Source organism: Anser anser (assembly GCF_964211835.1).
Source record: "Anser anser genome assembly, contig: HAP1_SCAFFOLD_535, whole genome shotgun sequence".
Taxonomy (NCBI): domain Eukaryota; kingdom Metazoa; phylum Chordata; class Aves; order Anseriformes; family Anatidae; genus Anser; species Anser anser.
The window spans coordinates 23,529-35,858 of record NW_028153725.1 but is presented as its reverse complement, the minus strand read 5'-3'; the positions used below and the strand labels follow the sequence as shown (position 1 = coordinate 35,858).

Genomic DNA, 12,330 nt, shown 5'->3' with positions numbered 1-12,330 from the left:
ATATGGCTATACTGTTCATATACATACACCTGAGTTTAGTGGATGGCCACTACTAGCTTTCAATAAAATTTTCATTTTAGATTTGGACAAAATATAACTACAAACTGCACAAGCATATTTTTGATGTTTGAATTATATTATGTCAGAAAATCCACATTCTTACTAACTTATTATTCTACCCTGCTGTGGAGCATACAAAACACCAGTTCTTTGAAGAGGTGAGGTACTAGCAAAATTACTTATTTATTTGTCCATAGGACAATAGAATTTTACACTAGCAATGATGAACTATAAGTAACCTTTCAGTTTCCCAGTAGAATTTTTTGTAGTGTTTCCCTTAAAAATCAAGATTAATGTGGGAGAGTCATGGGGGAGAGGGAAGGGAAATTAGGCATGCCAAGAAGCTCTTAAGCATAAATAAGGCTGTAATGACCTGAATTTATCTGATCGGGCAAACATCCTCTACGCTAAAAAGCCAGCATGAAGCTGCAATTCTACACCACTTAATGTTTAAAAGGCTTTTTTCGCTTTCAGTAAGTGCAACTAGCTTATTTCCTATCATTGTGCTTTACAGAAACAACAGGTGAGCAGGTATTAGCACACAAAACCAATACAGTAATACAGTTGGCCTAAAACACCTGGGATAAAGCAGATGCAGAAGGGAGAAAGAAATGTCCACCCCTGACAAAATTTTGTGGTAAAGGAAATATATGCTGACACACAGAATCTTCATACTTAATGTGAGATACTCTGACATATAACTTACAGGATTCTTAACTATACAGAGTTAGGCAGAGGTAAAATTTTACTGTAATTTCAATTGCTGCATTTTATCCTATTAAATATAAATATTAGCCTACATATTTAAGCTTTGGGTTTACATATGAAAGACACTTACTTGGCCGATCCTGTACTTTGTCGATCAAAACAGTATTGTTTAGCTCCACAAAAACAGATTCTGACCTCTCAGGATCATAATCATCCAAAATAGGCAAAGATATTGTGGCTTCGCTTTCATTGGCTGCGAAGATCACATAACCAGTAATGGGTATATAATCTTCTCCTTGTATTGCTCTAACAACATCAGGTGGAAGAAAGGGTGACTTTTCATCATCACCTAAAGTTCTGTATGTAACCACTACTGTACCAAGAAGACCACCAAGCCTTACTATTGTCAGGGAGATATTTTTTGTTTCTTCCTCAACTTTTATTGGTCTGTTTCTCTCAGAAAAGATGAACAGTCCATATGGATCATCATTAGCTAAAACTGTTAATGTTGCATTAGTGTGATTTCCAAGACGACCACCGGACACATTGATGATCAAAACTGAAAACACCTGATCCAGTTCAGGCACGTTGTCAGGAGAAACTTGTATGGTAATATTTGCTCTCACTTGGCCAACATCAAATGTTACATTCCCATATGCAGAGACCAGGTCTTCTGTAAGATCACAGACTATGACCCAATACAGAGTCACCTCAGACAGGGCCCCATGAGTTCTCACAACCTAAGTGGAAAACACAAAGATTTATGTATTTCTTTGTACTATAAGAAAGAAGAACATAAAAGTGTAAAATGGCATACAGCAAAGTCACAGAATCACAGAATATCCTGAGTTACAAAAGATCCACAGGGATTATCAGGTCCAACACCTGACTCCACACAGGACCACCCAAAATCAAATCGCATGTCTGACAGAGTAGTCCAAATGCTTCTTGAACTCTGGCAGCTCAGTGCTGTGACCATGTCCCTGGGGAGCCTGTCCCAGTGCCCGACCACCTCTGGGTGCAGAACCTTTCCCTAACCCCCAGCCTGACCCTCCCCTGTCCCAGCCCCATGCCGTTCCCTCGGGTCCTGTCGCTGTCCCCAGAGAGCAGAGCTCAGCGCCTGCCCCTCCGCTCCCCTCGTGAGGGAGCTGCAGGCCGCCATGAGACCTCCCCTCGGCCTGCTCTGCTCTGGGCTGAACAAACCCAGGGACCTCAGCCGCTCCTCATACTTCTTGCCCTCTAGACCCTTCACCACCATAGTAGCCCTCCTTTGGATGCTCTCTAATAGTTTATGTCCTTCATATATTGTAGCACACACAGTGCTAGAGGTGAGGCTTCGCCAGCACAGAGCAGAGCAGGACAATCCCTTCCCTTGACCATCCAGCATTGCTGTGCCTTATGCTCCAGAACACAGTTGACCATTTTGGCTGCTAAGGCACACTGCTGGTTCATATTTCTCTTGCTGTCAAGCAAAACCCCCAGATCCCTTTCCATGGGGCTGCTCTTCAGCCTCTTGTCCCCAGGCCTGTCCGTACAGCCAGCATTGCCCCTTGCCAGGTGCAGAATCCAGCACTTCCTCGTTTAACTTAATTCCAGTCAACTGTGACCTCTCCAGACTCCAAGACTATTGAAAAATTATTGAGAGAGGTCTTGCAATGACATCAGCCAGCTCTTTCTGTACTTTGGGATTAATCCCACTGGACCCCATAGACTTATATGCATCCAGCTGGAGCAGCAAATCCTGCACAAGTTCAAAGTTGGCTGGGAGTTTATCATCATCACAGTCCTGAAATTCAGAGCTTTGGGTGTCCCCGAGCCCATCATTGGTGTTAAAGACAGAGGCAAAGAAGGCATTAACCTCTGCTTTATTGGCGTACTTATTTGTGAGGTTACCAACCTCAACAAGTAATGGATCAATGTTTTCTCTGCTCCTCCTTTTGCTGTTAGCATACTTTAAAAAAAGCACTTTTTGTTGTCCCCACAGTACTGGCCAGCTTCAACTCTGAGTGAACATCACCTCTGTAGTCCTTGTTCAACTGACCTTGCTTCCAATGCCCACAGATTTTCCTTTTTCGCCTAAATTCTAGAATAAGATCCCTGCTCAGCCAAGCTGGCCTTCTGCCCAGCTTGCTCAACTTCTGACTCTTTGGAATTGCCTGTTCCTGTGCTCTTAAGAGGTGTTACTTAACTAACCAGCACTGATGGACTCCAATACCTTCAAAAGCAGGTTCCAAGGGGACCTCACAAACTAGTTCACTGAGTAGTCTGAAGTCTGCTGTCTCCATAGCTAGGGCTGAACTTTTGCTGGCAGTTTTCCTCCTATTACCAAAGATTTTAAACTCAGCCATCTCATGGTCACTATGGCCAGGACAGCCTCCAATCACCACTTCACCCACAAGACCCTCACTGTTTACAAGCAACAAATCTGGAGGGCACCTTTCTTAGTCAGCTTCCAGAGTAACTGTACCAACAAGTTATTGTTAACGTGCCTCAGGAATTTCCAGTACCTGTTTGTATTGGCTGTATGGTATTCCCAGCTAACATCTGGGAAGTTGAAGTCACCCACAGGGACAAGGGCAGATGACCTAGAGATATCCCTTAGTTCATTATAGAATAATTTGGCAATGTTGTCCTCCTGGCTGGGTGGTCTATAGCAGACTCCCACAACAACTTCATCTTATTGTTATAACTTATTTCCATGTCCCTTAATCCTTACCCGGAGGATCTTAAGCATGTCATTGCCAACTGCAAGCTGCACACAATCCAGCCCCTCCATTATATACAGTGCAAAGTCATTGACATGATGAGTTAAAAATAAACTAATTTTAAAAACAGTGTAATCTTTATCATCTTAGCTTTGCTGTATTTGTTGTGTCATCAGCACTTACTTTAAAATATTCATACCTCAAATGTAAACAAGTAGAAGTAAATTTAAACTTATATAAAACATTTTAGTTTTAAGCTGAAAGATACACTTTAGAAAGTGAAGTATAAAATGTCAAGACAAATGTACATGATAAAGTTAAGTTAAAATGCTGTAGACCTATTATAAAAATATTGCAGAATGCTCTGTAAAATAGACATAAAAGAGGATTGCATAGCAATATGAGACCCAAAACTTTCTAACCTGCAACATAATATTGCTATCTCCATCTTCAGGCTCAGTTCCATTTACCGAGAGTGACTCAGTACTGAACTCAAAGACGCCATGAGCATCATCAGAAGCCTCAATAGTCACAACGATGTGGGATGCAATTCCCAAGCTGGCTGTAAGTGCAAGTGCCAAAATGAGTTATTTTTTTATACCATCTTTTCTTAAAAGCTAAGGAAGTTTGTTACAAAAAGCACACAGAAAAGCATAACTGGAATATTTCTGCTGTTTTGCATTTTGTGGTGTGTTTTTTTTTTGTTTTAAATGTGGAATAATTATCCACATGGATAAGGAACTCACTTTCAATAATGCAGTCCTGGCAGCCCTTCTATGGAACAACACTCCAAAGCAACATATAAAATGCAAATATTTTAAGAGAGGATCAAAAATAAAATTACTTGTCTAATTAAGGAAAATGAACTAGAATTTAGGGTAGGGGAGAGTTACGTGGTAAAACACAGTGTAAGCAGTGCAGACAGGACAAAAGCAGGTACTATTTTAACTGAAGCTGGAACAAAGAAAAAGCTAGTCCAGGAAATTCTACTACTGTAATGATCATCTTGTGTGAGATAACTTGCTGCTTAGAAAGAGAAAGAGCCTGGCATTTTAAAAAAAATCTGGAAACACAGAAGAGGAAACAACACTTCCCAGGAAGTTCCAAAAAGTGGTTAAACCACAGACTTACTCTCAGGTTCAAACTGAACTCCTTTGTATTTTCAAATAAAACAGAAAATCAGGCTGTCACTGTGGAATAAATTATTTGATTTCGATAATGGGTGCTAACACAATATTTTCAGGTCTCTAGGGTTTAATTCAAAATCCGCCATCATTAGCGTTTCCCTCATAGTAGGTGCTTTTGTTTTCATCTTATTTCTGCATATTGTATGTTTTTAATTTTCTCAAGATTAAATTATCTTTGTTTTCTGTATGTTGTGACAAAAATAGACTTCAAAAATGAAAAATAATCAAAGCATTCTTTTAGAAAAAAAAGAGCTAACACCACTTTTTATTAAGAGTATTTTTGAGATGCAGAGATCAAAGCATAAAGCAAGTGGCAAAAGAAAGTATCAAAACACACAGTCAGGTAATTTTTAAATTACCTTAAATTTAAAAAGTTTCTCTCCTCTTTGCTCTCCAGAAAATTTTACAAAATTTACAAACAAAGCTAATTTTTCTAACTACTTCTGGAATAACTACATTGTGTTCTATAAAAATACAGCTTTGAAGATAGAGAAGCTGTTATTTTCTGTATTACGGTTAGTATTGACTGTTGTTGAAATTAAGCCTTTTTTAAAATGGGAAAGAATGTTTTGACAGGACTCTATGATATATCTCAAACCACAAGCAAAATAACACTATGATAAACTGTGTCAGTAGTGTAGTTCATGAGGGATATTACAGTTAGCATAAAGAAATAAAGATTAATCCAAAATGCTTACCATGCTGATGGACAGTTGGAAGGAAGAAATCCATGTTCCCATCACCACTACCACTGCCATCATTTCTAAAGAGCTCAGCAACTTTAAGATGACAGACATACAGATATATACACATATATACATTTATAAATCAGAGCGCAAGCAAAGAGAAATTTAAACTATTCTGGACAACAGGAAAAAAAGAGGGAAGCACTCTAGGAAGGTATCAACTTTGCTTCTGAAAGTGTACAGGAGTTCTAATAAAGACTGAAATATTTACATATGCCACCTCTTACTTAATTTATGACATTGGAAATAGCAATGGGAAGTCAGAATGAAAGAAAACACATACACATAGTTTATCTTTCCTCTCTTTCCCTCTTTGTGTCCCCATTTTGTATTTCCCCTTTCTCACTCCTAACTGAGGCTTGTCATGGAGGAATCTAAATTGAAAAAAAAAAAAAAAAAAAAGGTAGGGGAGACGATAAAGTCCCTCAAGCTCCTTATTCTAATATTTTCTCACAAAGTGAAAATGTTGGGAAAATCTGCAGAAAACTTAACTAATGGGGGCTTCATAAGCTTTGTGTTTGTGTTGGAAAGGCCAAAAAGAAGGCTCATTTTAAAAAGGCTATATAGTTACTGGATTACTAAAGTTAGTTGTAAATTTTCTGTCACAACAATTTGAAAGAGAAAAGTTTGACTCCTTTTAACAAAACAACTATTCAACCAAAAAGACAAAATACGTGAAAAGTCTCAAGACTTTACCAAAAGAATCACTGAGACCATGTTGCACCATAGACACATACAATCATAGCAGAGAGCTGGATTAATTCAAGGAAATCTGATACATCCTCCCAGAAGGGACCACACTTGCAATTTCTGAATTGTTTAAAAAAATAACATCAGTTTAAAAAAAAAAAATCAATTTATGGCTGTCAGTGTTTCTAATTACTTTTCCCTCCAACAAGCTTTACAATCTCCGTTAAAATTTTTCTCAAATGGAAAAAAAAATCTGTAAGGTATTCAGGGGTTTATGTGGCAGCACCACTATGCTTTGCCGTCCCTTCAGACTAGCCCTTCAAACCAATAATTCTTTCAAGTGTTTGTCTTGTTCTTACAGACAGTTATCTACGAGCTACCTCTGCAGCTACAGCTCAGCAAACTCCCTATGGCCCTCAACATCCACAGCCTATTACTGCTATAATCCATTTGACCTATGTATTGCAGTTCTTCTGATTTCACTCATGTGGAAGAAAAAACAAAACAAAACAAAAAAAAACCAAAACAAACAAACAAAAACACAACACTTTGACTGTTTAGCCTTAAATATTTTATAAATATTCCATATTTTTGAAATGCAACATATTGCTAATATATTTTTGCATTATTTTAGTTCTCATTACCAACCATGAAGTTATACAAAGTGAAAAGCAGCAATTGCCTTTAGATGACCTAACAGATGGCAGTGATACACTTTCCCTAATACATGGTAATAATATACTTGCTATGGGATCTGGTTGTTTCCACCAAGGATTAAGAAAAGAACTGAGGAACAGTTCTTCCCTACGAAAAAAGACAGCTGTATGGGGGTGGGGATGTAGAGGTGCTTTTTGTTTGTTTTCAGAAATAACATAGAAAATAATGCCAAGAAAGACAAGATTTTTATGAACGAGTAGAGGTCATGAAAATACAACTAAGGGACTGATATATGTGCCTTACCTCCTCCCTCTGGGTTCAACAGCTCCACTTTAAACGTTTTTTCTAATTCAGGAATAGTATTATCAGTGATGTTAACAGTAATGTACTTGTATCTTTCTCCTGGCTGAAATTCCAGTGTACCCACAACAGCCTGCAATATAAGAGCTCTTCATATTTTTGTTCAAGTCTAATGTTTTCATCCATATAAAAAAAAGAAACAGAACCTTCATTTTGTCTTTTTCAAAACATCTACTTTTCCTCACTTAAGCTTTAAAAAAAAATCTGAAAAATCTGTTTTACAAAAGAAAAAAAAAAAGAAGAAGACATCTAAGTTGACATACTGGTGAGCATCTGCATTCATGTACATTTTTCTTATTTTTCTGCACAAATGATCAGTTGGACAAGCAAGTGCAGATACATGCAGGTTATTTTGCTAGGCATATACAAATCCCAGTATGTACAAGCATAATGTTAACCTGTACATGCACTTGAATAATATGGTCTGTAACAACAGCAAAACTCACAAATTGCTACACTGAAAACTCTGTTAAGAAAAAAAAAAAAAGTTCAAAACCAGAGGCTTTTCCTAGACAATGCAACTTACTGCAGAGAAAAGAATGGAGAAGTCACATGATGTATATTTTTAAGTGAATATTACATATCCATTTGCCACATCACCTTGTAAAGTAGTCTTTCTGTGAAAGAATCATAGCTGGGCTAGAGCAGTCAAACTGAAAGCTATCTCCACGATAAATAACTCTAATTAATTCCAAAACAATTATACCACCTTGGCAGTTGCCATACCTGATAATCTTTGGGACTGAAAGCTGTGACTGGCACTGTTCTGTATTCCACCAGAACTGTTCCAAGAAGGCCTTGTGCACGAACTACCAGTAATCTGACGTGTCCAGCTTCTTCTTTAATAGTAATATGGGGCACAGAAGAGGCTGGAAGAATCATTTTATCACCTGGCTGAGGAGGTGGCCCCACAGAGAACTGGAGCAGACCTGGAAGACAAGAATTACTACTTACATGGCTTTTCATAACAAATTTTAAAGATGATAAACAATTTAAATAAAGTGATTGATAACATATCTTGTGATGGTTCTGAAATTAAAAACCACATATACCAGTATACCCTTAAGCCTCAATCACACTATTTCCAGAGATGTGCTGTGTGCCTTACCCTCTCTCACTGATATTCTTGTCAGTCTTGATAAAAGGCACAGCACAATAATAAAACCTTCTCTTCCCAAAAGAGCCTCACAGGCCACGGTTTTGCGTATTTACTGGTACAAGACATATGGAGAAATGACTCTCATTGTCAGGAATTCTCATTTGATGAAAAACCTGGACAGGATCAACTACATGCAGAGCCTTTATTTGCCCTCACAAGAGAATCATTGCTTGTTTGGGCAGGGAAGATTTGAGGCCTTTTTGTAAAATTATAAAAGAAAACTAATTCAGTATTCATTCATGTATATAAACAATGAATTAATTCAAGTCAGATAAAGTGGAATATATGAGATTGCTTCCTCAACTATTACAACCAAGCAAAGTTTTCATCTGACTGGAAAGAACTACACAATAATCTGAAACAAAGCTGTATAATTCCCATCATTGTTACCGTATGGGTGGTCACTGGCTTTGATGCTGATATCAGTAGTTTCCTTTTCTGGATCTATACTTGCTCCACTGGTAGGAGTTGAACCTAGTTTCCCATCTCCAGACACTGCAGAGACTAATGTCACACGGAAATATTCATTTAACTCCGGAATGTCATCATCAATAACATGCAAATTTAACACCTAGAGAAGGACCAAATCATGGAGAAATCAAACCATGCAACATTCTTTGATTAGTCAGTCAGCTGTATCTGCTGTATAGTTCTGAAAGCAAAGGACACTATTTTTGCTCTCCACATAAATTCAACTAATTTCTAAGATAACATTTTATGTCTAGAATATGCTTTCCAAAAACAATGCTTCCAAGCTACTGGAAATGGAAGGCATATTTTCTGAATTGTTTCAAACTACATAAATAAGTGATAATAAATACTTGTTTGGTTGGTTTTGTATATCTTCACAAAAGCAGAGTTTAATTTCCATGTACTGAACATGAAATATCTGATAAATTTTAAAATCTTTTTGAAATTATGCTTATGAAGAGACATTACAGTGATTAATCCAATTTAGAGAGCAAATAAATTGAGCTTATTATACCACCTGACACTTTGACCTGCAGATCATACGATTTACTAACATAACCTTGCTCTAAACACGCTAACACATTCACTTCAGAAAATTCCATCTTTCTTTATGTTTCGATATGGTCGGACAAACATATAGAAAACATTTAAGTAGCTGATCATATTTAGAGGCATGGTAATGAGTAGATTACAAATGTCAGTTGAAAGTCCCTTAGGATATCCCACCTGAAGAGCAGCTTGCTACCAGCCCGTTTCTTAGAGCCATGCACATTAGCTCCTCTGTATGTATGCAGTAAATTGGACCAGTAAGCTGTGTAGCAAGAGCCTACATCAGCCATTTTCTGCCACTAGATAGAGTAATGTGGGCCTCGTCTATGTTGCCATGCTAGAAAAGCTTTGGAAATTTCTGCTATATATGATTGTATGAAATGCAGTAATATCATTTCACAGAGAAATAAAGCTGAATGAACAAACTATTATAACATGAATGAACTATTTTCAGATACCACACGCTTTTGCCAGTCATCACATTATCCAGATTCACAGTTCTAGTGAAGTCACTGGGATCCCTGCAAATGACTTCAGCGAATTTGAGTCCACATTGACTTCTGCAGCCTGATATAAGTGAAACTGAGGATGGTATTTTCTACTCACAATTCATCCTTATTATACAAACAATAATAGAAAGTGTATGTTGTTTCTACAGTACTGTGGTCCCGCACCACTTCTTCAAATAAATTTAACAATTCTGTGCTGTACATCAGGATTGAATTCATTGAAACAGATTATTTTTATTTCTATTTCTAGCACACGCTGTTTATTACCACAGAATTTTAATCATAGGACAGCCCACGTTGGATGGGACATCAAAAGATGAAGTTCAATGTTTCATGGAAAAAAAAAAAATAGATGAAATAATCCAGCACCATGTTCAACTGCATCTTAAGCACCCCTGGTGATGGGAATTCTACCATAGAACCATACATTGGTTTGGGCTGGAAGGGACCTTAAAGCCCACCCAGCGCCACCCCCTGCCATGGGCAGGGACACCTCCCCCCAGCCCAGGCTGCCCTCAGCCCCATCCAGCCTGGCCTTGGGCTCTGCCAGGGATGGGGCAGCCGCAGCTCCTCTGGGCAGCCTGGGCCTGGGCCTCACCGCCCTCTGAGGGAAGAATTTCCTCCTTCGCCCCCTCCCTCGCCCTGCTGCCCACGCTGCTGTTGGTGCAGCCCAGGGTACGGGTGGCTTTCTGGGCTGCAAGCACACATTGCCGGCTCATGTCGAGCTTCTCATCAACCACCACGCCCAGGTCCTTCCCCCCCCAAGGGGTGCTCTCAGTGCTTTCTCTGCCCAGCCTGTGTTTGTGCTTGGGATTGCCCTGGCCCAGATGCTGAGGTCGGGACAACCCGACCCTGTCCCTAAGGAAGTCGTTCCAGTAGTTGTAAAAAATTTCAAGACAAAACCTCTCCCACTCTATCTTTGTACTCTTTGCCCTCTGTCTTCTCCTGTGGTTTCTTGAGAAGAGAGAGCCTCTGTCAACTCTGGAGCTGCCCTTTAGGTACTGTAATAATGGGATCAAAGTCCCCTTCTAAAGGGTGAAAAGATCTAACCCCTTGAGTCTTTCCTTAGAGGACAGGTTCTCCAGCTCTTTGATCATCTTTCTGGCCCTCTTTTGGACCTCCAGTCTGCCCACATAATTTTTTAATTGTGGGCCTCTGTAGCTTTGAATTCCTACTCTTCAGTGTATCCTGGTATCCTGGTATTTCTTTTTTCTTTTTCTTTTTTTTTTAAACTAATTCAGATAAGGAATTTCGTAAGACTTTTAGAAAGCTTTCTCAGAAGCAGCTAAAGCTTCCCTTATGTATCATTTCTCTTTCTCTCCCCCAACTCAGAGATGCAATTCTGATTACCAATTTCAGGTGTCTCTAAGGCCAGAATATTGAATAATTTCCTTATGTTCCAGTTGCTCGCACACTTTATGCAGAGGAATAGATTAAAGCAGACAGTAATCATTTCAGGGAGACTCAAAAACAGCTATTGTTACAAGAACACCTTTAATCTCCTGTTTCTGATTTTGAATTTAAAAGGAGACAGAACCTGGATAGCCTTGAGTGCAAGAACAGCAATGAATCTTACTATTGCCTATTTAATTGTTGTGGACATAAATTTGAGTTACAACACTCAGATCAAACCTGATCATTTTCCAATTTCGAAAGTACATGGACTATCTACACTTTTTAAAGTATATGTACACATACACATAAATACAGTTAATATTTTTTATGTATATGTACATATATCTAATATGTACATGCACACATGGTGACTTTTGAACTGACATATACACAGAGCTACAAATAACACTTTCTTGTTGTCAGGGATGGAAAAAAAGAAAGAAAGAAAATATATATATAACAAAAAAATAACAACATAAAATAACAAAATAAAAAATAATAATAAGAAAAGCCATGTGAAGTAAACACTCTCTAGTATGCAAACCAGCCAAGCACCCTCAGAAGGTATTTTCCAGGAGGTTTGTAAAGGACAGGATGAATTGTTAATAGGAAGGTAGGGTTTACCTCTGATCTCTGCCAAGGAACGAATGTGATAGTGCCACTGCTATTAGAAAAATCGGTAACAGAGTAATTAATGCCAGTGGAATCAACCTGTGAGATAATGTACTTTATATACACATAGTCTAGGGCTCCCCTTGTACGCTCCACAACACAGGATATAGTGGAACCTTCATCAGCAGTCTGGAAGAAAGCAAAAATTTGGAACGTTTATTACTGTCAAAGTAAATCAAGGCAATTTCATTAAATAACACGAAAATATTTAATGCCAGACAAATGTTCAAGTAAAAAATTGCTGTCATGTTACTTTCAGCTCTTTTGGAGTGTTAGGAAGCTGAAACTGACCTTGATGCCAATCAGAACAATCCTAGTGGAATCTGCAAAAGTCTGATGCCTCCCTGAGGACTATTAAGGTAACAAATAACAATACACTGCAGTTCGTCCTGGACACAACCCCTTTCCTAAAACTATGCGTCAGAGACAGAATCAATATGCTTGAAATGTACCTGTCGAAAG

The 12,330-nt window shown here is 38.5% G+C and overlaps 1 protein-coding gene across 1 annotated transcript; it reads right to left on the bottom strand.

The window, feature by feature from the left end:
- Nucleotides 1–583: 583 nt before the first annotated feature.
- Nucleotides 584–5,419, bottom strand: LOC310890966 (adhesion G-protein coupled receptor V1-like). The gene is made up of 3 exons (XM_083853280.1): nt 5,359–5,419; nt 3,896–4,035; nt 584–1,508 (listed from the first exon to the last, which is right to left on the bottom strand). The coding sequence occupies exons 1-3, from the start codon at nt 5,390–5,392 to the stop codon at nt 852–854; spliced, it is 831 nt and encodes a 276-aa protein (XP_083709406.1). The 5' UTR covers nt 5,393–5,419; the 3' UTR covers nt 584–851.
- Nucleotides 5,420–12,330: the final 6,911 nt, after the last annotated feature.